The 25342-nt window shown below is 38.5% G+C and overlaps 1 protein-coding gene across 2 annotated transcripts in view; it reads right to left on the reverse strand.

The window, feature by feature from the left end:
* Gstcd (glutathione S-transferase C-terminal domain containing) overlaps positions 1–24603 on the reverse strand; it is an 83034-nt gene extending 58431 nt beyond the window's left edge. Inside the window, exons 1-4 of one of the 2 annotated variants that reach the window (XM_051165506.1) lie at positions 24103–24603; positions 22279–22746; positions 17345–17596; positions 15383–15476 (exon numbers count right to left, since the gene is read on the reverse strand). In XM_051165506.1, the coding sequence (XP_051021463.1) occupies positions 15383–15476; positions 17345–17596; positions 22279–22746; positions 24103–24522 (1234 nt within the window). In that variant the 5' untranslated portion in view covers positions 24523–24603. The remainder of the gene's footprint in view (positions 1–15382; positions 15477–17344; positions 17597–22278; positions 22747–24102) is intronic. The other variant, XM_051165505.1, reaches the window with a different exon arrangement.
* Positions 24604–25342: the final 739 nt, after the last annotated feature.

Raw genomic sequence — 25342 nt, forward strand, 5'->3', positions numbered from 1 at the left:
CCCCCAGCCTCAGAAAGGTTTATAAGAACCTTTCTTTGGCCATCGTGCTCTGATCTCCTTTCTCCACAGCCCCTACCATGCATGCTCTCTCCTTTCTCTTTCAAGCTCCCCATCAGGCTTGCACATCTATTGCATCTATAACTCTTCTAATAAATCCCTTCCCTAGGTGGGCACAATGGCACACACCTATAATCCAGCACTTGAGAGGCAGAGACAGACGGATTTCTGTGAGTTCGAGGCCAGTCTAGTCCATAAAGCGAGTGCAGGACAGCCAAGGCTACACAGAGAAACCCTATCTTGAAAAAACAAAAACAAAAAATCCCTTCCCTGCAACCACCTATCTCAGTGTCCCCTGAGCCCTCATCCAGGACCTTTCAAGAAGCAGCATGCATCCCATCCCTCCAAATCTTAGACTTCTGTCCTGACTGTAAACCAGCCGACATGAGCAGATCAAGCTGCATGCTGCTGTACCTATCTCAGGCTGTCAGTTCCAAGAACGACCAGAATCTACCTGCTATTTCTATGGTTTCCTCTACATAGGTGGAATTAAAATACAAAGTTTATAGATTGATTTACTTTGAGAAAAATAAGTTAACTTAGACTAAAATATCCAACAGCATTCTGAGAAAATGTCTTTAGTAAATAAAGATAAGATCAGTACATTTATTTGTTGAAGAATCCATTTAAATTGACACAACACAGTTATTAAGCAAAACATAATTCCTGAACATACTCAACCTTGCTATGATTTAAAAAAAAAATTGTCGCTGGAGAGATGGCTCAGCGGTTAAGAGCAATGACTGCTCTTCCAGAGGTCATGAGTTCAATTCCCAGCCACCACATGGTGGCTCACAACCATCTAGAATGTGATCTGATGCCCTCTTCAGCACTATATACATAATAATAAATAAATAAATCTTTTTTAAAAAGAGAATTGTCTTTATAAGCTGTTTGCACTTTTTCCCAATTCTGTAAGCTAATGCCAGTGAAAGCAGAATGAAGCAAGAGCCTGTGCACATTTGTTATGGTTTATTTTACAATAACAAATGGTAAGTAAATCAGTATGTATCATGAACAGCAAACATATTCATATTTTTGAGCCTACTGAAAAATTACCAAAAACAAAACAAAACGCTACATATAGGATGCTTTCATTGTGGTAATGTGCTTGGTACTGAGAGGTGCAGAGTGACTGTATACTTAATTGCTGGTAATTAGGCAAAATACATTAAATCTACTCGTGGAACACTATGGAACCATTAAAAATTATTATGTGACTGTATTTTCAAAATTCAATTACTTTTTTCAAGAGCAAATACAACATAACTGTATAAAGAAACTAAGTTGTCTAATATAGTATGACTTTAAATGGCAGGCTCTTACATATGCTTAATAAAAAAGGTATGAAAGAAAATGTAAGGTTCTGGTAAAACCTTCTGTAAAGTCAGAATATGTTTTTACAATTAGAGCTTTTACTATTAGTTTTTAAACAGGAAATGCTGCATTTATAACTGAGAATTTTTGTTGTTGTTGTTTGAGACAGGGTTTCTCTGTGTAGCTTTGGCTGCCCTGGACTCACTTTGTAGACCAGGTTGGCCTCGAACTCACAACGGTCCACGTGTCTCTGCCTCCCGAGTGCTGTGATTAAAGGTGTGCGCCACCATTGCCTTGCGAGAATCTTAAATTCTACACGCATTCACTTCTAACAAGGGCTTCTCTCTCAAGAAGATCAAGAGGACACATCTATATCCTTGTGGGTGCAATGAAGTCTTTACAAGTAAACAAAGTGTTCACAGAACACATAAAAGCTCAGGTAGTAGTGATCATTTCTATTCCTTGGAACAGAAACACACACATTCACATACAGGCAAACACACACATAAACAAAACCCAACTAACTCTGCAAAAGCTTGTATATAAAGGTCTATTAATCCCAGCACTCAGGAGCCAGGGGCACTACAAGTTTAAGGCCAGCCTGGTCTACATACTGAGTTCAGGCTAGCCAGGGCTACAGAGTGAGACTCCATCCTAAAAACCAAAGAACCAGCCAACCAACCAACCATCCCACACGGAACCAACACAAACAGAGCTGTTTTGGTTTAACGGCTTATTTGTTATTGCTAACAATATAAGCTGTACAGAAGGAAGGAGAGACCTAGAATGAAAGGAGCCCATTTATTTAAAAACTGCACAAATTTACTCTTTATGCTCATGGTCTTCAATTGCAGAGCAAGCATTATACTTAGTATTTCCAGAATGGGAGCAGTGTCAAAGGATACTCCAAAATCTCCAGTGCTTACTATAGACATAGCACAGGTACAGTCATCAAATTGGTCTTTTTTTGGTATAATATGATCTGCTAGTATCCACAGAATAGGAGAAACAGCGCTGGGAAAGAGTCAATTATTTGAACTAACCATATTCTAGCAACAAAGATCTAATGTTTGGAAATAAGAAATTTTTAATATATTCATTTTACATGCTTTTAATCAAATAATTTCAATTTTCAAGCTTTTCAGGCAAAGTCTTCAGTAATTGGAGAGTTAATCCAATTTCTCTTGCCAAACCTTCCTCCTCATACCGTTAGTACTTCATGAAGAGTGTTACTTAGCAACAATTGTCCAGAACAGGAGTGATGGCTAAAACTAACTTACTGAGGACATTCTGTGTACATTCAAGTAGCTGACAGCAGAGGCATTATTCTCCCAAAGCCCTCTAGCACATTGGCCCTCCTTTCCCTAAGTTGCAAGCTTTAGTTTATTAGTGCAGGAGGTTCACAGGCGGAGAGCTGCATAAACACGGCAAGTGATGACTTGTTATGAAGTCCAGTGGTGGAGACCTTGAGTCTTAATTCAGCTGACTGACAGACATGTGACTTTTTGTGTGTCACATGATCTCTGACTTTCTCATTGCAGGTGATGTCTAGCATCTTCCTTGGCTCTAAATTTCCACAGTTCCCCTGCCAGCTGTCTTCAATTTGCTCCTGCAATTCAAGCTACACTTTGCTTTGAAGGGTCATCTTGCGAGCTCCTGGACAGGCTTCTTTGTCCTCTGACATCAAATGGATTGGGAGTGACAAGCTATGGTCTCTGCCCACTGTAGGAGGTCCTAGAAGATCTTTGTGAAATGTTAAATGGTGGTATTATTTGTCCATAAGGAGGTGTGGTGTGTGTGGTGTGTGTGTGTGTGTGTGTGTGTGTGTGTGTGTGTGTGTGTGTGTGTGTGAGAGAGAGAGAGAGAGAGAGAGAGGGGGGGGGGGGGAGACATGAAAAATATGAATATATTCCCATGGAACTTCCAATCAGTAAATACTTTTAATGTCTGGTTTGTTAAATGTGCATACTGCCACAAAAATACTTCCATTTTTTTCTTAGCAATATGCCAGAGTAAAGTCTTAAAGAAAAACTGATCTTTAAGATGAATAAGTGTCCTAGGAATTAGGACTGTAATGCAGTCCATGTGATCATATGTAATATATCTACTTTTGCTTAGAAAACATAAAAAATTGTATTTATGTATAAAGAATATGGCCAAATTACAAATGTGAGTACAGGTTTATACATAAAAACAATTTCTCTACAAATAAATCTATAAAATCCAAATCTACACATACTATTCTGCTCACTATTAGTCCTGTTCTATTAAATACAGCTTTTTTAATTGTAACTACAGCTTTTACCCTATGCTTAAAGATACTATTCTTCTCTCTGAGGAATCAATCTTAAATAATCACATTGCTTCAGTGCTTGTGAGACATTGTGTTTGCATAGCTCTTAGTGAAATTTCATTGTTTTGGGTTTCTCTACAACGGAAGTTGGCCTAATTAAATTTAAAAAAAAAATGCAGGAGTTTGGGTACTGAGAGGAGTTGCTTTGAAGCACAGAAGGTAATAGTTGATTGTGCAGTTGGGTTGATTTTATAACGGTCTGGAATAGTACAGAGCATGTCAATTTAAGTGAAAGACCTAATGCTCATTACTTTTTAAATTTTAAATAATTTATTCAGATTACATGCTGAGTGTTATCCCCTCACTTTTATCTTCCCGTTCCCCCTCCCTCCCTCTTTTACCCTATTCCCTTCCCCTAGGCCTGTGACAGACGGGGACCTCCTCCCCACCATATGACCACAGGCTATCAGTCTCCTCCAGATAGCCTGCTTCCCCTTCCTCTGAGTGCCACCAGGCCTCCCTACCAAGGGTAAGTGGTACAATAGGGGTACCAGAGTTCATGTCAGAGGTAGTCACCTGCTCTCTACATAACTGTGGAGAATGTCCATTGCCTAGATCTGAATGGGGGGTCTAGGTTTACTTCATGCATTGTTCTTTGTTGGTACACAATGGAAAAAGGATAGCATCTTCAACAAATGGTGCTGGTCTAACTGGATGTCTACATGTAGAAAAATGCAAGTAGATCCATATTTATCACTATGCACAAAACTCAAGTCCAAGTGGATTAAAGAGCTCACTACTTTTTATATACAGAAAAATAAGAACAGTCATTATTAATGGTCTCGTCTCCAAATATAATTATAACCACTTAGGTATACAAAATAATTCTTGAACATTTAACCATATCAAGAGGCTTTAAGTTTAAAAATTATGTTATATACTGTGAAATGTTTAGAAAAGTATGCAAAGGGATTTAAGAGTTAGATTATGTGAAATATTTAAAATAGAGTTAGTTTTGTTAATTAGAACCCAAAGTTGTCTTTCGGATCTTTCTGAAAATTTTGTACAGTTGATATATACATTTGCCAATATTTTTTGCAGCCAATTTTTTTTCAATGGGAGTGATGCTGACAGCTGCAAATGCACACTTTATTACAAGTATCTTTGGTTTAGAGCAAAAAGTTTTCCCCATTTCTCATTATGCCAACATAATAACTTAGACACCACTTGAAACAAAATTTTATCCCCTAATAATTTAAATATTTATGAACTTCCAGAAAAAAAAACTGCTTCATTATAAAACATCAAAGCCTGTTAACTATGTTACCCAATTATCCATGATGATAGGAAACTAATAACAAAAGTGAAACATTTTTAGTAAAAGCCATTTTCCTGAAGTGCAAGTGTATCCCTGGCCCTCAGAAAAGGCACATGCTATTACGACACAGTCAGACAAGATGCTCAGGTGTCCCAGGACGGTCTCTGGATGAGTGTCCCTGTACAACTGTACTTGAGCAGTAACTGAGGAAGGACCAGAGCCTTGCCTAGTGCTGTGTTTCAGAAACAAGAATTCCCTCACTCATGTAAATACTACTTTAACTTTTTGATGCAACACAATCTCTGTAAAATACTACTAACAGTATTCATCTTTGAATTTGTAATCTGAAGTTCCTTATCAACAAGTTCATAACATAGACTCTCACTTCTGCCTAGTGCAGTAACAAAGGAACCCTTAGGTCTAGAAGCAAATCGCAATCACCTTTATTGCTGAGTAGTACTCAACATTTAATTGTACAGTTATCTTAATGAAAATAAACTTTAGATAAACTTCTATAATCATGTAGATATTTTCTTATTCAAATACAATATTTCAAAAGTTCTCTTGGAACATTTAATGTCATCAATTCTAAACACTGGCTGTTAAAAACTTCTGAAAAATAAGCCACCATTGACTCCACCTGTGAAGATTTATAAAAATGGTTCTCGGAGGCTATTCCTAGAGGATAGAAGAACACATAACAACAGAAAGAATCACATCTGTCTACAGAGGAGAAAAAACATACACTTTTACCCTTTGATCACACACCATGGTAATACACTTTAAAAAGGAAAATAAGAAAATCTAGTCTCATAATTTACAAACAAAAAGAAAAACATACAACTATGAGCCATAGCAGGGCGTGGTGGCCCATCCCTTTAATGCCAGCACTCACGAGGCAGAGGGAGATGAATCTCTGTGAGTTCCAAGCCAGCCAGAGCTACACAGTGAGATCTTGTTTCAAACCTAAAATAAAATAAAGTTAAATCAAATAAATTAGCCATATACTATGGGGTTTTAAGACTTTAAGCTATGTAAAGTGTTGGAGAAATGGAACAACTCACTACTGAATGAAAATACACAAAGAACTTAAAAAAAAAAAAAAACCACCAAGAATATAAATAACCCAATTAAACTGAGGTAGATAACTAAATGGAGGGTTCTCAAAAGATGAAAGACGAATGGCTAGAAACACTTTTAAAATGTTCAGTACCCCAACAATCATGGGAATTCAAATTAAAACTACTTTTAGATTTCATCTTACCCTAGTTAGAATGACCAACATTAACAAAATATATGACAACAGATGCTAGTAAGAATGAAGGGAAAAGAGAACACTTACTCATTGCCAGTGGGAGTGTAAACTTGTAAATCTACTATGGAAATCCATGTGGATGATCCTCAGAAAGCTAAAAATCGATCTACCACAAGATCCAGCTACAACTCTCTTGGGCACATACCTACAGGACTCTACATCCTACTCCATACTTGGTAATCCATACTAAAGGCCTTCTGAAAAGACATATAGAAAACACACTACTATAGAAGCTTCCTGAAATAGATACATATATGAAATATATTTAAATGGAGTCACCATATAATAATGGAAGAGACAAGTGCTCCAACTAGATAACTATGTCACCAAGTAAAACCTCTGTTCCATGTTACATCTTGTTAAGTCACTGATCAAAGGGGTCCCATAAGCCCTCCCCATGACAGGCTATGGCCAAGCTATTGGTTGCCACCACAATCAGACAGTAAGGCCCTATTGCTCAAGACAACACTTAGTTATGTCACTGAGCTGTTTGTTACCCAACCTAGAAGCTTCAACTGTATTGGCTCGGATTCCTGGAAGTACAGTGCTGGAAGATACGCCTAATGATACTGGAGAGAAAAATAATTTCACTTAGCTACAAACCCTATGACTTACAACAGCGACCTGCCTGACAGATATATTGATGTAACAGTGGCATAACCACCAGCCACTTTTTGCTTGGATTTAGGGTCCATTTCATGGATAGAACCTATACCTGGCATTGCTAATGTGGCCAAACCCCTGAAACTAGGTAAATTATGGATCCTAGGAAAAAACATACACTGGAAAATGTTCAGAGAGTAAGAGACTTTGGACCACTCAGAGCTAATTGGGGTGTCTTTATCATCCCCACCCCAAAGTTCAGCAATCTATGTAGAACAGGAGGTAGAAGGATGGCAGTAGAAAGAAATGACGGATGGCTCCAGACTAAAGGGCTGACAGACATATAAACTCAGGGAACAAAGAGACTTTGGCATACTACGTAAAGTCTGCACAAATTTAAGCAAGCCAAAATGCCAGCACAGAGAAGTTAAAGCGAGCAGTCCCATCCCTTATCCAGAAGCTATGTACAACTGCTACATGCCAAGAGAAAAACATCAGTGTTCGCCAAAGCAGTTACACTGCGTAAATCAACCAGACTCCAGGGCAGGCCTTTGACCAAGAGTAATTGGCCAAATCAACTTTAGTTTTGTGTGCTTTATATTTTCCTTCAGTTTGCCTTGGAATTTTTTTCTTACTGATTTTTTTGATTTTTCTTTTTGAGAGAGGAAAAACATGAAGTTATATGAATAAGGAGATGGGACGGATCGGGGATGAGATATCAAATGGAAAAATAGAATCAAAATATATTACATAAAACTTCAGAAATAAAATTAACTAATTAAGTAACTTTAAAAATAGAAATTATCAAAGGATTTTCCGGGGTGACTATAACATTTTATATTCCAATTAGCAATGTTTATTAGGGTTCTGGCATTGAGTCAAAAAATAAAAACCTCTTCATTACAATCTTATGTCTAAGTGACTTCATGATAGTTTTGTGTTTATATATACTATTTTTGAGGCACTTAACTTCAGATAATAAGACAAATAAAGTTAGGTGTTTATTCAGAACTTTTCTCTAAACAAAAGAGAAAATAATAACAAATTTGGAGAGATTTGAGTTAAATATGCCGAGATTTTTACTGCAGAGTTAAGTATAACTTAGGAAAAAAATCCATTTATGTTAGCGAACTTTTTCCCAATAAAAGCAAAAAAAAGAAAACAACCTTGATCTAATTTTCTTTGTGTGTTTTTAGTTTTTAAATACAAGAAAGTTCAAAGTATGACAGCATTATAATTTAAAGATATTAAATTATAAACAAAAATGTCAAGGAGAGTATTTTTTTAACCTTGTAACACTGATGTTACTCTGTGTGTGTGTGTGCTAATTTTGAGTCATATCTAGTGTGGTAAGGTAGAAAAAATACACTAGTATTTCAGAAAAAGTTGTTTTCATTACATTATTAGGGGACTTCTATTCCCACTTGTATTTTCTGGTGGAACTGCTCTACTGTAAGTTTGCAAAGTTGGCAAATGCCAAGAGGCATGCATTGCTTTTACATTTGGCTACCCCATGATCAAAATGGAAAAAGGACCATGTTGTAAGAGAATTTTTAGAAAGTTTTGATGCAGTTCATGACCTTTGGTAGCAAAGACTGAAGCAGTCTTGTATTGTTTCAATTTCCTATAAGCTATCACTGCACACACTGAGTAACAGGCAACAGAAGTAGCAGCAGCTATATATTTCTCAGAGAGCCAGGGTAAGCGCTCTACCCATGGTCTGCACAAGGAACAATGAAGTAGCAATCTGTTTTAAACAATCTTCCAAACAGAGAGATGCCCTAGAGTGAGAAGCACTGTTTTAGCCACTAAGAAGCACCAGTGTTCTCTACACACAGGCCTTAGAGCAGGTTTTTATGATTGGGAGTCTCTGAGGAAGGGCACCACTGACATGTGTGGTTAGAATCTTTTATTAACATAAACTTTTGGAACTCCCAACTTTCGGACAAGAACAGCCAAAGTGTTGCTCCTTGTGTATTTCTATACCGGAAAGACTCATCTACACAGGGACTCCTCTTAGGCCTCCAATCCCACTTTAGTTCTGTCTCTTCCCACGGGCTTGCCCACAGTTTTCTCCCTGATTAGCCAAATCCCTGTGTTATATGAAAGAAGCAGTATGGCAGTGCTGCTCTATAGTAGAGTCCTGGTGGTGAGTGGTCCAGTTGGTCTGTAGAGGCACAGACCACAGCAAGGATGGTATATTGAGGCCTATCTTAACTAGTTTATATATCAAGTCCTTCTGTATACCCTAACTACAGAAAACAAGTGGAGGAGTACTGAGTATTTACTTAAGTGGTCCTCATAATAAGTTTTAAATGAAAAACTTTAGTCATCTATAATTAGCATACTATGAAGAGATGGAAATCAGTCACAAGGAGGAGCCAGTCATAGCTTGAAGCACAAGGCACTTGCCTAGCATTTGCAATGGGTGGGGAGTAGATGTGAGAGGACGTGGGTAGGGAAGGGATGAAACGGATCAATTTGTCAACCTTATCATCTTTCAAGTAATACATTTGGGTCTCTTCTTCCAATGACTGGACAGAGTTTCCTTGCATTAGTATCTCCTTATAAGACAACACTGACCCACCTAGGAACTACTGGAGACTAGAGAAAGCTACAAAGGCAATGAGTTCATGGAAGGCGTAGTACAGGATACCTTTGTTCTAAGTTTTAAGAAAAAGACTATATCCACTCCTGCTTTTGAACCCAGAGGATGAAAATTCATAAGGAAAGAACAGCAGGTGAATCTGGTCTTACATTCTCAGGCTCAAACAATACTTATTCTAGTTTGTACTAAAGAACAGACAGCTGCATAGTATTACTCTATTACAGTGAGCATGTAATTGTATTAGCATTCTGTTATAGTGATTGTTAGTTGACTACTGAAATTTTCATCAAGTCTTGTATTAGCAGTAGACATGATTGAAAATAACTTAAGCCCTTCATTCCTTTTTTAAAGCAGAATTTATATTGTAAAGATTATAATTATCTTCATGAGAACCTTGATGACACAGCTTAAGTTCATATAGACTATGAACCATATGGAAATCAACTTGGGTAAAAGCTTCATACAGATGTGGTTAAAGTGATTCTGAAAGTATGTTTTATATCATAGGACTGAGCAAATGAACAAATACAGTGACAACATTGGGAGCTGGTAAGTCTGAAGAAACAGCAAATTAATCCAAATTCAGAGAGTCAAGGAAAAAATGGAAAAAAAAGCCTTAACTACAAGAAACCATATTCTTATGAAAAACAATCTAGAAATTATTTATTCTTAGAATAAAGAGATATAAAATTTAAAAGACACTTCCAGTAGACTATAGGTTAGATAATAATATACACCGAGTTAAATGTCTTATTTTGATAATTTTAGTATGGCTGTGTATCAGAATATTCCTGGGATAGTTACATATTTGGGTATGGAATGATTCAAAATTTATTCCTAGGCTATAAGAATAATAAAGCAATCAAATCTTTAGCTCTGTCTTTTTAAAACTAAATAATCTCCTGACTCTCACACGAACTCTGGTGCCCCTTTTCTGACCACATCCCCTGGATGGGGAGGCCTGGCGGCACTCAGAGGAAGGATAGCAAGTTACCAAGAAGAGACTCGATATTCTAAGAGCATGTATAGGGGGAGGAGGTCTCCCTCAATCACAGACATAGGGGAGGGGAGAAGGGGGGATATGGGAGGGAGGGAAGAATGGGAGGAAACAGAGGAAGGGCTAACAATCGAGATGTAATATGAATAAATCAATAAAATTAATTTAGAGAAAAAAACTAAATAATCTCAATCATTCTCCTATGTTTAGGGAGAATTGGGATTAACAGAAAAAAAACTGTATTTAAATTTATTTGGTTTCATCAGCACACAACAAGGACATATGCTCAACCATGTTCATAGCGGCCTTACTCATAATCACCAGAACATGGAAACAGTCTAAGTGTCCCTTAGTAGAAGAATGGATAAAGAAACTGTGGTACATTTACACTATGGAATACTATGCAGCTATTAAAAACAAGGAATTCCCGAAATTTGTGGACAAATGGATTGAACTAGAAATGATCATAATGAGTGAGTTAACCCAGAAGCAGAAAGACTCAAATGGTATATATTCACTTATAACTAGGCACTAGCCCAAGGGACATGTTCCATGAAAGTCTTCACCTACCAGGAAAGTGGGATAGACGTGAGGACATCCTTTTGGGACTCTAGGTGAGAGAAGTATGGGAGAATGGGAAAATAGAAGGTGGATCCAGAAGGTCCTAGAAACCTACAAGAAGAACATTATGATGGGCAGATCTGGGCCCAGGGGTTCTGCACAAACTATGGCACCAGCCAAGGACAATTCATGCAGTAAACTTTGAACCCCTACCCAGATCTAGGCAAGGGACAGGTCATTCTCCACAGATGAGTGGAGAGTGGTGACTGACTTTCACACGAACTCTGGTGCCCCATATTTGACCACATCCCCTGGATGGGGAGGCCCAGTGGTACTCAGGGGAACAATAGCAGACTACCAAGAAGAGACTTTATACCCTATGAGCATATACAGGGGGAGAAGGTCCCCCTCAGTCACAGTCATAGGGGAGGGGAGTAAGGGGAAAATGGGAGTATAGAAGGGATGGGATAACAATTGAGATGTAATATGAATGAATGAATAAATAAATAAAAATTTATTTGGTTTAATAAAATTGTTGCATGCCTATCCAAAGGACTCCTATTCACAAAAACTCAGTGTTTGAGAAGAAAAAGCATGCATGTGAGCAACTATATTGGACAAGAAGCATGATACAAACCCAAAATTACAGTATAAGGAAGTACTCAGGGAAGGGGCTGGGTAAATAGTTCAGTCCATGAAGTACTTGCCAAGCACACATGGGCACTAAATTCAGATTTCTAGCACCTTACATGTAACGCCAGGTATGTAGGCACATACTTGTAACTCCAGCACAGTAGGAAGTGAAAACAGAGAGATCCCTGGCCAGTCATCCTAAACAGATTGATGAATTCCAGGTTCAGTGAGAAATCTATATAAAGAAACAATTGTGGAGAGCAATACACACACACACACACACACACACACACACACACACACACACACACACAGAGTACTAATGGTGGGACTAGCAATGTAACTCAGCAAGTACAGGTGTTTGTGTGAAAGCCTGAGTTAAGCAACTTGAGATATCTGTCCTGTGACCACACACACTGTGGTATCCACACTGACACACAAACATCACACACACACTTACACACAATACACATATAATAATTAAATAAAATAATCAACCAATAGCATGTTGGAGACTGATTCATTCCAACTACTGTATTAGCTAACATCTAACATTTCTAATCAAATACTTCACTTACTAATTCACTGAATGCAGAAATAATCCTAAAAGACTGTATCATCATTCCTTTACAGACGCAACTGAGGCAACCAAAGTACAACAAAGTTGAGCATCTGGCCACATGCTATGCATGTGGTTGCCCAACTAGGTCTTGAATCCAGGCAGGTGAATCCAGAGACTACGGCTTAATAAACAAAGCAGCATTTGAACTGACTCTTAAATGATGAGTATAATTTGAATAGGCAGGAAATGATGGAAAATATGGTATTTGGACTGGTAGAAAAATAAAACTGGACATGGAGATAGTGTAGACTTAAATGTGAAACCAAAGGTGATACATAGTACAAGATATAAGGAGAAAAATAGGTTAAAGTAGAGAGTGGTAGACTAGAGAGACTTAAAACTGATTCTGGCATGAGAATGAACACACACAGCTGCTGTTAATAAAACATAAAACTAAAATGGTTCTTACAGTAGCTATCAAATTGTTTATATATAGTTCAAGGAATATAGTAGAAAACATCAAATCTAAAATGTCAGACAATTTTGCCTCAGTTTATCCAAGACTGAAAACTTTTTAGGTAACAGTTAATGACTGATATGTAAATAAACCATGGTGATTTGCTGTTCAATCTTCTTATTTTTCACACTATTGATAAAAACCAGGTGATCCAATCAAAGGGATGTAAGTAGGGATGAGGCATGAGGTTTCTAGGTTGGTACTTGCTTGATTTCTCCATGTTCTGTGTTGTCTTCAGGAGCAGGATTTACTGTCAAGTGCGGGAGGGTAAGCAGGACTACTGGCAATAGGTTGTAATGGTTTGGACCCCTGGGATCTCACTGGACAATACCCCACAAGGAAAAACACGATCTTGGCTTTGGCCTTTTTAATTTTACAGATTTATTTTATGTGTTTGTCTGCATGTATGTATGTGCACCTCAGGTGTCCCTGATACCCATGAGATTAGAAGAGGCTATCAGAGCCTTTGCACAGCTGTGAACTACCCTGTGTGCTGGGCTCTGAACCCAGGTCCTCTGTAAGAGCAGCAAGTGCTCTTAGCTGAGTCAGCCATCTCTCTGCAGCCAGTCACTGAGGTATCTAGTAAGGGCATGGTCGCCCCATTATAGGACTACTGTGACTTTTTATGTATGTGTATATAAATATATTTTAAGACGCTTCTCAGTAGTAGCTTTTCATGCAATTTTTTGAAAGGTATTTAAGGTTATTTATTCCTCTCAGGTTTTTCTCCTCTACTCTGCTCTCCCCGTCCTCCACCCCAATTTAACTGTTCTTGTTCCATTATTCCCTTTTGGTCTTTTATAAAAAGTACATCGTCTCTTCTAGCTAGATGATTAAATAGTGATCCACACTGACCAAGGTGCAGAGAATGAGAATGCTGAATGCTCAGCCCCATGGAACATAAACTCTTCAACTCCTCCTCTTAAGACTAAGAACATTGCAGAGAAGGGATGGAAAGAATGGAAGAGCCAGGTGCAGTACATGACTGCGACCAGACAGTTCCTCCTGGACACAGAGGGGCAGCTACACATCTAACTCACAGCAGCTGTGACAGGATGCACAAGACTTGGACAAGCCCAACAAAACCAACTTCCAGTACTGAGAGAAGAGCTGGGCATGAAGGCGCCCCACCCCAGCCAAGGTGTAGGTATGTGTATGTGTGTATTTAACTGTGTGGTGACTGCTAGCTGCCGAGCAAGGGACAGTGAGTTTTCTCTAAGTCTGTGCCCTCAGTAAGTAGACATGCTCCAGACAAGGCCATACAACTGACAAAATTTGGGAAGCACAAATTGGTTTTGAGGGGTTTAAAAAAAAAATACAATGTTGAGTGAGCAGGACATGGGGGAGGGAATCTGGGAAAAGTTAGACGATGAATATGATCCAAATGCCTTGAATGGAATTCTCAGAGAACTAATAAAGTGTTTTTTAAAACTAATTTGCAGCAAAAATATAACTAAAGAACAAGAAAGTAATTGAAGAAATAAATCTTTGATCTTTGCTAAAACTCTTCCACCTAAAAAAGCACTGTAAGTGGTATTTAAAAATCACCAAGTTCCCTTTACATGTTTAAAAGAATTTCTGAAAGGAAGAAAAATCCATAATGTCTTGTAAAAGGCTAAAGGGTTGAAAACTGGTGGAATAACCTTGAGTTGGCAGCAAGGCTGCCCTGAGGGTACGTCTGCCTAGTAGAGACCTGCACTAGAATAGCAGCAGAGAGAAGAGGAGCTCGTTCTTGACTCTCTGCAGAGCTCGGACAACCACAACTACATAACAGCAAAACACTTTGAAAGCTGTGACCCTGAGAAAACTCATAGAAAAGTCCCAAACAACAACAAAAGACAGTGATCTCAGATACGCGGAACAGACAGAAAGAACTGTAAGCTGAAAAGCTAATGATAAAAGCCGTAAGTTCTCATTTGGAGATGCTTTAAGTAATTAAACACAAACTCTTTCTGTGAGATGTACCCTTCCCTTCAAACTGTCAAGAACTACAGATTAAAGTAACACAAACTGCACTGTACCATTACAATCCACAGGAAAGAAGTTAGGAGTGTACTCATCAGAAGAAGTAAATAGCAGAATTAGAACTCAATGAATATCATCTACTAGAAATAAAATCCAACATAAAAACTATAAATTGAGGAAACTGAAATGTGACCATGAAAGGATTTAAGACAAACCAAGTAAAATTTAGGATAACAAAATATATAGTTGTTCAAATAAACACCAAGCAGTAAAGAGATTTTTTTAAAAACAAGACTTCAAATGGTTGAAGAAAGGATTATAAATAACTAAATGATAATGAATGTTCTTAATTTTTATAAGTGTGATAAATAGAATTGTAGTTATTACGATACCATTTCTACATTCTAAAGTATAATACTTAACATTTGTTTTAAAATATGCCACCAAAAGGGAGGAAAGAATTTAATGAAGTCAACATAGAAAATGTTAAATCTGAGTGATATGAAATTCTAAAAATAAAATGAAAAATCAGTGGATATTAGCTACATTACTAAAGTATTAAATACAACCAAAGACATATGGGCAGGCAGCTCTGAAGTGAGCATCCAGACGAACCAACAAGCAAAGCAAGCTCACCTTCCTTCGGGCTGACGGCAGCAGGAAGGCTGCTCCAGTCCAGGGTCCAGGCAGGGCAAGGGTGAGGAGAAAACATGGCTTCAATGCCTTTTTCCTAGAAAAGGATGTTTCCAAGTTAGTGAATTAAGGAAAACCTGTTTTCAAAAGCCACATTTCTCTTTTCTACACTAACAAAGGCAATTAAAAGCAATCACATATGCACCCAAGTATTTAGTTACATAAAAAATACAAAATGTTGTATAACATATAAAATGTTTGTTCAAAATGTTATTTTAAAACCAGTACATTGCTAATATTTTCAGTTGTGGTAATAAAAAAGAAATACTGAAAACACTTAAAAGTAATGAGTCCATAAATATACTAGGTGGCTCGGGAGTTAAGAGCATTTGTGGCGTTTGCAGAGGACCTGGGTTTGGCTCTGAGCAGCCACACGGTGGCTAACAACCATCTGTAGGACCCAGGGTTTTCTTCTGACCCCTCTAATACCATACATGTAGGCAAAACACCATACACACAAAATAAATGGTGTAATAGAGAAGTCATTGAAAACAAAACCTTATCAAAATAAATTCTTAGAGACTATTAGAAGCCTGACCTTCCATTGTCCATCAACTGTCTGTCTTTGTACATACAAACCACCTATTTAAACTGCAAGCTACATTTACTGTACCTAAGAACTGCCAACATAAGCCACATCCCAGAAGAGCACCCTATCAGTTTATCTGATGGTAGTGTCTCTAATGGAATCTAAAAGTTTAAAGAACTGTTTTTTAAGTTATGAAATTGTTTTCCAGGGTTCTTTCCTATGTTAGATTTATGCATCTCAAGCCAGACATGGTGAGATGCTGCTTTAATCTAGCACTTGGGAAGAGAGAGCGAGAGAAGCAGGAGCTGACGGCCAGCCAGGCTACAAGTGCTCTATCTCAAACCAACCAAGAGCCCAACAACCAACCAAAAGCTGTAAGTCCATTTGATCTATAGACAGTGGCACGGCAAACATGGATTTATATATTCTTCCAATCACAAAATGTGGGTCCACACCCTACAACATAGACGAGCATTGCTCAGATATTATCATCTCTAGGAAGCCTATTTGAAGGCAAATGTATAGCCAGGGATGATGTATGCATCTATAAGTCTCAGTGTGACAATGTCTGAGGCAGGAGGATCACTTGAGCCCACAAGTAAGGCCGGAGTATAAAAAACTGAGAACTTCCATATATCTCAAGAGAAAGCAAAATATATCAAAGGAAGTAAAATATAGTAAAAATTGCTGATAATTCACCTTTAACTATAACAGTTACTCATGAGATTACTTTCCACTATGAAGACTGAATTTGGTTCCCAAAAGAAAGAACAATCATTTTACTACAGATACAGATATAACTATAGATCTAGAAATCAAGTACTCATTTGTTTCTAGAAAAATAAACAGTATTTCTCTCTGAAATCACCTGTCTCATTTCTATCGCCTTAACTCTTACTTTCTATTACTCATTGCCAAACTCGTTTCTTCCTTAGAGTCTTTTGAAAAATAAAACTGTATTGAGATACTACAGCAAATTGTACCTTGTTTAATTATACACACTTTGGAAAGAAATTTAAGGTATCTTTTAATACTAAGCTACAACCCCAGTCTTATAGCTTTTGTTAAAATATTTTAGCTTATGTATATTGGGTGCTGCCTGTAAGTGTGTCCCAGGCATAGTCTGGTGCCTGAGGGGGCACAAGAGGGCCCCAGACACCCTGGAACTGCAGTTACAAATGGCTGTGAGCTGCCGTGCGGGAACTTGGGAACAAACCTAGGTCCTTTAAAAATAGCAGAGACATTGTTTGGTAAATAAAGACCTGAATAGCTGTAAGTAAAATGCATAATAGATGATACCAGAAAAGGATTATTAGTTGGGAAAGATTGCTCAAAGGGATTTTTTTTTTTTAGTTGTAATAAAACAAGCTAAATACCATTAACTTGGTCATAGTTGGTCTTGGTCCTCCTGTAAACAAAGGATCATTTGGCTCCTCTGCAGCTGTTACTTCATTAGAGTTCAGGTGCTGTTGGCTTGCAGAGTTCAGCAGCTCTGGTAAATACAGAAAGTGGATCCCACACTTAGAAGCTGCTGTCTTGACTTTGGGCACTTCCTGAATCCTCTGATACCAAGAGGCTAGCAGTGGAAACTCTTGTAGCTTCTCAGAAAATTTCTTGCAGATAATTACCTGGAAAAAAAAGAGGATGTTTTAAAACATATATTTGATTTTCATGACAGTAGTAATGAAGAGTCACATATCATAAAACTCACACATCCCAAAGGTATAATTCAAATGAACTTTAGGAAATTCATAACTGTGCAACTACCACAATTCAGTTTTAGGACACCATAACACTGTGACAATTTGCAGTAAACATCCGTGCTCATAACCAGTGCAGGTAGCCAGTGATCTGTTTTCTAAGTTTATAATGTTGCTTTTCATACATCTTAATAGAATCCTAAAAAGTCTTTGTCTTTTTCATGTAGCAACATGTCTTCAGCATTCACTCATATAGTAATGTTCCTTGGCACTCACTTTCCTTACTAATAGCAACAGTTACTGTGAAGAACCACTCTGCTGTACTTATCTGGTGATTCAGTAGCTGATGGACACTGGCATGTTTCTAAGTATCGGCTACCATGAATAGAACTGGTAGGCTGAAACTACTAAGTTACCCTCTATGGCGGCCATACCATTTTACCACTGTGGAGACTCCAATTCCTCCACATATATTTTTAAATTTTATTTTTATTATTATTCTTTGTGTATAGTATCTGCATGATACATGTGATTAGGTAGAGGTATTGGCTTGTTATCAATGGTAACTATGTGAAGGTCAGAGGGCAGCCTTTACAAGTTTTTCCCTTCTATTCTGAAATCTAAAGATTTAATGCAGGTCATCAGGTTTGCATGCCTATTCCTTTTTACTTCATGGCAAAAGCTTTTTCCTCCTGAGCCACTGTGCTGGCCTCCAGTTCTCACTCATCTTGTCGTTGCTATAATATTTTATGCCTATAAAGTGTCCACACTCATTGTACTTTTAGTAGTGAGGGAAATTTTTCAGCGCACTGGAGAACTATGGAAGAGTTACATTTCCATTTTGATTGATAGCTATCTAAACTTCCTTTTTTTTTTTTTTTTAAGTAAAGTTATCATCCTTAAAGTACCTATTATAATGTATATGATAATACTAGGAAATAGTGTAAGTGCATATACTTCATAACCTTTTTTAACAAAAGAGGTGCTTGATGAGGAGCATATTTCACTGAAGTAAAAATAAATAGTTATACATATTTAGAATTTTAAAAGGTAACTATAGTAGCCTCTTCACCTATATTCTATCCATAATACAATTTTGTTTTCCAAGGTTTCCTTGTCAATCATAATCTGAATCTATCAAATGGAAATTTCCAAAAATAAATAATTCATGAGATTTAAGGAGGAAAATGTGAGCATTTATGAGTACCTTGTAAAATGTATTATTCATTTTGAGTGAGATTAAAATATAAAAAAAATGCTATCTATCAGGCACTGCAGGAGCCAAAAAATTTATAGTTCTTTACAAAATCCTTAGCTGCCAGGAAATTAATTAGGTGTTAAGAGAACTGAGCTTAAAACACAGAAAAATACTACCAGTCTTTCATAAACGCATACCTCCCAAATGAAAACTGAAGATAACAAGATCACTGAAAAGTGAAAGGATGGCATAACCCCACATTTAAAAGGGGCCAATGACCATGCAGAGAACTCAAGTAAGCAGGTGAACAAGGCAAGAAAAGTCAATTTAGGACCCAGACAAGAAGGCAGTTGTAATTTGGGGGAAAAAATTGGTAGGGGTAGCAAGGAAATTGAGACTCTGAACAAGAGCCAGACAAATTCTTGAAAGGGTCAATTCCTAAAACAAGCAAACAAAAACAGTGGAAAGCTTCACCAGGGCCTGGAGAGATGATGGATAAGTGGGTAAAGTGAGGTCCCAAGTTCAGTTCCTCAACACCCATGTAAAACACCTCCCTCTCTCTCCCTGTCCTGTGTGACAGTTCTCCCCAAACCTAAAAACTTAAACACAGAACTACCATACAACCCAGCCGCACCGATCCTGGGCATGCTGTTACATGACTCTAAGTCCTGTTATAAGGAGACTTACACATTCATGTATTGGTACACTTACAAAGCCAGAAAGTAGAATCAGTATAGCTGTCCATCAAAAGATAATATAGTATAAATGCAGAATGGATCTTATTTAGCTGTAAGAAGAAACTAACAGGAAAATACACACATCTGGAAATTATTGCATTAAGTGAAATAAATTAGACTCAGAAAAGCACATACTGCATGTTCTCTTTCATATATGGTTCCTAGATTTTATTTTTATATATGTGAAAGGGGCATAATATACACCTATGTTAGTAAACTGTCATGTGCTATCTGAGCTCACTGAGAGCACACCACCACATTTGGGACTCAAGCATGTTTGCCTCGAAGTATCATCCAAAGCTCTTAGTCTGGGTGCCCCTACTTCTGTGACAGGGAGGAAAGAAAATCAAAACTGCCCATGAGTGAAACACACTTTATCCTTGAGAACAGCTAGAAGATAAATCATTTCCAACAGATGTTGCTATTATCAGTCTGATATAAAATGCCTACATGGTGGCCAGAGATGGTATGATATCCACCAACACCACCAACACCAGATGGTTCAAGCACCTTTGGTTTCCTGGCGGAAAAGGGTAAAGCACAGGGTCAAAGGTTCCACCTTTCCTAGGAACACCTGTCTCAGGGCCCAAGAAGGGTAGAACTCAGAACCAGAAGATGTTTGGTTTAGCCAGAGGTGCAGGAGAATTCTCTGCAATAAGTGTTACCTGGGCTGCCAGCAACCCAGCCAGGTGGCAGAGAGGAGACCCAAGCCAGGAAGCAACAAGGGCCAAGCCTGAGTTGGGCAAGTCAGTGGCTGCTTCAGGAACAGTCGATAAAGGAGGCAGGCTCAGAGCCCTGAAGAGTTAGAATGTCTGCTTTGAGAAAAGCCAGCTGCTCACCGCGGGGCACTGCAGTGGACGCAGTCCCAGCAGTTTCCCTTCTTTCCCTAGGATAAATGGTAAGTCTCAGACAATCTTTCGTGAAGTACATGATGCTATCCTATTTATTTCATGTGAAACAGGGACTTATAAACCTTGGACAGTGGGAGGGGTTTTGAGGATGGACGTGTGTCATTGGCTGGGACTAGGATGTTGGCAATGCTATATATTTGCAGGAGGAAAAGATAACAGGAGACAAGCTCACGTGACTGACCATCTGTAACCTTGGGGCTGTACCATGTGCTCCTACAGAGTAACAGGTCATTGTTGAGTGCTGGGTGTGTGTTTCAGCAAAGGCACGTTTGTGGAGGTTAGATGATGGCTTTCAGAAGTCTGTTCCTTCTTTCCCCTGTGGGTGCCAGGGGTGGAACTCTGTTTGCCTTGGACAAGGGACATGAATTTATCTGCTAAGCCATCTCTAGCCAGTTTTGCTCTACTTTAAACCCAGTGCTCTTTGCAACATCAGACTTACTCAGGAAGAGTCAGGTTGATATGCTACCTGATTAGAGATGGGGAAAATCCAGCCAATTAGAAATATGTTGGCTGTGATTAATCCCAATCAGGTAAGTAACATTTAGATTCATCTAAAATGAAATGCAAATCATCAGAGATGAATGGGGCCATCTGGACGACCTAGCGTCACCTTCATGCAGGTGAATCCAATTTGTCTTTTGCTTTCTTGAATTAAAAATCAAATACTCTTATTTTCTCTGTCGCACTTACCATTATTGTATATAAATATTATTTGTTTGTTTACTTGTTCATTTCTTCGTTCCCCTAACTAGAAAATTAACTCCAATGAAGTCTGGGATTTTAACTGCCTTGCTCAGCACTGTATTCCTGATACTTATAACAGCTCCTGACACACACACCTTTAGTACTGTCTACAATAATGAGTGTACCACTATGAACTGTTGAGAAATTAGAAATTATGAATATCAAGTCTCTCAGATGATGACTCTACAGACTGATGGTAATAGTCATAAAAGGGAAGAGTCAGAGATAAATTAAACTAAACATCATTTCACTACATTTGACTACATCTGACAACAAAAATAACAAAAGGTTCCTTAAGAAAATAACAATTTCTGCATATTATACCAATGCCAAATTTACAGATTTTCAGTAGTAGTCTTATCACCTTCCACTGGAGACACCTACAGAGGGATGATATATAAACACAGTAAAGTCTGGCTTCTGAGTCCTTATTAGGGAAAAGGGAATATGGGTCAAATTAGGAAAAATACAGGTACTAAGAACCAACTGGAAGGCTATAAAAGCTAGCCTAACATGTTTGTTTCTGGTATTCCATCTGGTTCTTTTTTCCACAGAGGATAAGATATATGATAGACAGACAGACAGACAGACAGACAGGCAAATAAACTCTACTAGGAAAGAAAACTTTACATGTGAGTTTTCCCACATCATTGAAAAACATGCAATCTTAAAGAGGGGGGAAATTTTGACTTGAAAATACCCAGGATAACGGTTGGTATTTTAATTTTATTATTTTATTGTACAGCTGAGAAGTTTTTTTAACTTTTAGGCTTTTTGTTGTTTTCATACTAGAATTTATATTACGTAGATAATTATAATAGCACCTTAAAATTAACAATAATATCAATCACTAACATTTTAGTAATTCAAAATTAACCATAATGTTAGTCATTCCTTACACTGATCACTATAGAGCATGTTAATTAGCTGTTCATCACTATGAGGAAATTACTGAGCTAATAAAGACACCTTAACAAACTGAAGCTCACAGTAACATACAGACTGCAGACAAATCCTTACCAAAAAGTGGTGAACACAGGGCAAAAGCACGATGTCTGTCAAAGTGAAGTACAGGCCTTCTGCAAACACGTGCTCCAGGGGTGGAAGGTCGGAGGCTTTGGCTTTCCTGATGTGGGAAGGCTCCCTGCTGGTAGCAGCTGGGTCTTCTTGCACAGTGAGCTTTGAGAATGCCACCTTCAGCTCTAGACTCTTGGATGAGCCAGCCAACTCCTTGGGGGCCTGCTCTGCACTGGCCTTGCTCTTCGCTTTTCCCTTACCAGACAGAGGCTCAACTCCAGCAGCCTTCTGCTGCTTCAGCTTCTGTCTGCGGAGTTTGTCGTCGTTGTGTACTCTGACAGGCTCGCTGAGTTTTCTCTCAAGCTGTAGTATTTCTTCAGGGATAGTTGGGGGCTGGTCAGAAGACTCTTGAAGAAATTTCTCAACAGCCAAAGGGATGGTGAGTTCACATAGCCTGGTCCACTGACTAACCTACAAACAAACAAGATGTGAGCAATTCTCTTCTCTCAACACATCCTGAAGAAAATAAGCTGGAATAAAACTGGTTTAAATAACTTAAGGGATGAGCTAAAGCATCCTTGGGCTTGTCTTCTATGCTACATCAGAAAACATACAACAATGCTGCAAAAATAAAAACCTTACATGATGTAGCTTCTGTGTTCCTGCATCTTCTTACTGAGTAAGTCATCAGTAGAAGTTTAAACATGTTTTTATTATGATCCCAAGAGTGGGATGTGAAATTGCCTTTAGCTTATCTGTAGCTGATGATAGCCTCGTGAGAGGGCAAGTGATCTTTGTCAGCTGAGAACTGCCCCGTGTGGGGGGAGTAGTCTTCGCCAGCTAGAAAACATCCTTGTGCAGACTCTGAGAGGGTATAAATAGGAACCCAGAGAAAAAGAAGTCACTCCTAGAGAGAAACGCTTTACGAAGGCTGCTGCTGCCTTGCTCTCTGTCATGATGGTCATGGACTCTAATCCTCTGGAAACTGTAATCTCCACATAACAGAAGTAACTAAGATGCCCCCAAAGCCTTTAAAACTCCTCAGGGCTTACAAGGCACTATTACTTGAGCTCTTATCTCTATATGAACATTTCTTTTAAAAGTCCTCAATATGGAGGCTGCATCCAACAGCTGATAGAGACAGATGCAAGACCACAGCCCAGCTATGGGATGAGCTCAGGGAGTGCTGTGGAAAAGTGAGAGGAAGGACAGAAGGAGCCTGAGGGGTCAAGGACACCAGAAGAAGACCTACAAAGTCAACTAACCTGGGCTACAGAGACTGAACCACCAACCGAAGAGCATGGGCTGAGCCTAGACCCCTTCACATAGGTAGCACTTATACAACTTGGTCATCTATGGGCGCCCTATCAATAGGAGTAGGGGCTGTCTCTGACTGTTGCATGCCCTTGGATCCCTTTCCCCTGCCTTGTCTGGGCTCAGTGGGAGAGGATGCACTTTATCTTCCTGTTACTTGAGGTGCCAGTGTGGATTGGTACACCTTAGGGGCCTCCCCTTCTCTGAGAGGTGTTGGGTTGGGGCTGGGAGGAGGGGAGGGAGGGGGCAGAGATCGGGCTGCAAAGTGATTAAATAACTAAATACAGGAGGAAAAATCCTCAGTATGACTAAGGGGGAAAACATTATTTCAAAACAACTTCATAAACTAAACTCAATGAAATACATCTTAAATTCTTATTTTTTAGTATTACCCTATAATGATGTCATGTAAAGGACTGAACTACCCAACAGTTACCAACAGCAAGTGAAAATCATTTTAGGGTAAATGTGGTGACTTGTTGCTTTAAATAGCAGAATAGATCTTATACTTACTTCAGCACAGGCTTTCAAACAAGTCTTTTTAAAACCCAGAAGTTCCAAAATTTCTTTTCTTGAGGGCTCAGCTTCATAGGATTTCTGGATTATGTGTCTTAGGACAACAGCAAGTCCTGCTCTACAGAAAATGTCTGGTTGTTCTACCACCGCAGGCAAAGAGCAATTCTGGACAATCGGTGGGAGTTCCTGCTTTGAAATAACCTGTATTTCCATGTCCTGTGACAGCGTCTCTCTTAGGAGCGAGGTGTCTGTAGTTTCTTCGGTAAGGACTAAGCAAACGTTAAAGACCTTGCAGTCACAGTACGACAGTAAAAACAAAGTTACAGATGTATGCAGAGGAAAGGTGCAGCCTTCTGTCTGGTGAGAGTATTCCAGATAAAGGCATTCTTCTGTGGGGCTCTTCTTAATGCCTTTCATTTTCTTTTGTCATCGGGTCACCTATAACAAAAATCGATGTCATTCCAGGCCTTCAAATGTAACCATTTAGAAGCTAAAAGATGATGTAAAAAGAAAATAATAAGAATTTATATCTAAAAATTATTACTTAAAGACTGAATAAGGACTTTGAAAACTTTCCCCCCTCTGCATGACTAAACATTTTAGGGATGATTTTAAGATGAATAACCTTGGCACTTTGGAATAAAAAGTAGTACTCTTTTATAACCCATTCCCCAGCCAATCTTCTCTGGGTCTATCTGAAGTATAAATACAGAACCCATTTCACATAATTTCCACCGCTTCTGAGTCACTCTCACTTCTAAATTATATCAACAGCCTCCCCCTCCCCCGTCCCTCCTATCCTGCAACTGATTCTGTTAAAATTGAATTCTGCCTTTCAGCTCAAGTCCTGTGGCATCTTTCCATCCTCCTGAAGTAACAGTGCGGCTTTCTACAGTGCCCTACACAGATCTCAAAGTAATCATTTTATGTCTCTTGAGTTCATCCTAATTTTTCTCATTGCTTACTGCTTCTACAAAAGTGAATTAAAATTCTCTAGAACTCTATCTACATTCCAATTTCCAGACCCTTATACTAGGTGTTTCCAGAAGATAGAACATTGCCTCCAGGGATTTAGTAGGTAGGATTTTCCTGAGCTCTTCTTTGGCTACTTTGTACGTTCCAAACCCCAGTCCGCACACTCCCTTTACTTTGTCTTCTCTGCTTTGACGCAATAGCACTTAGGACCATTACAATACACTATGTATTTAAAGTTATTTGTCTCCAGCAACTACTAGAA

The sequence above is a fragment of the Acomys russatus genome, chromosome 23 (assembly GCF_903995435.1).
Source record: "Acomys russatus chromosome 23, mAcoRus1.1, whole genome shotgun sequence".
NCBI lineage: Eukaryota > Metazoa > Chordata > Mammalia > Rodentia > Muridae > Acomys > Acomys russatus.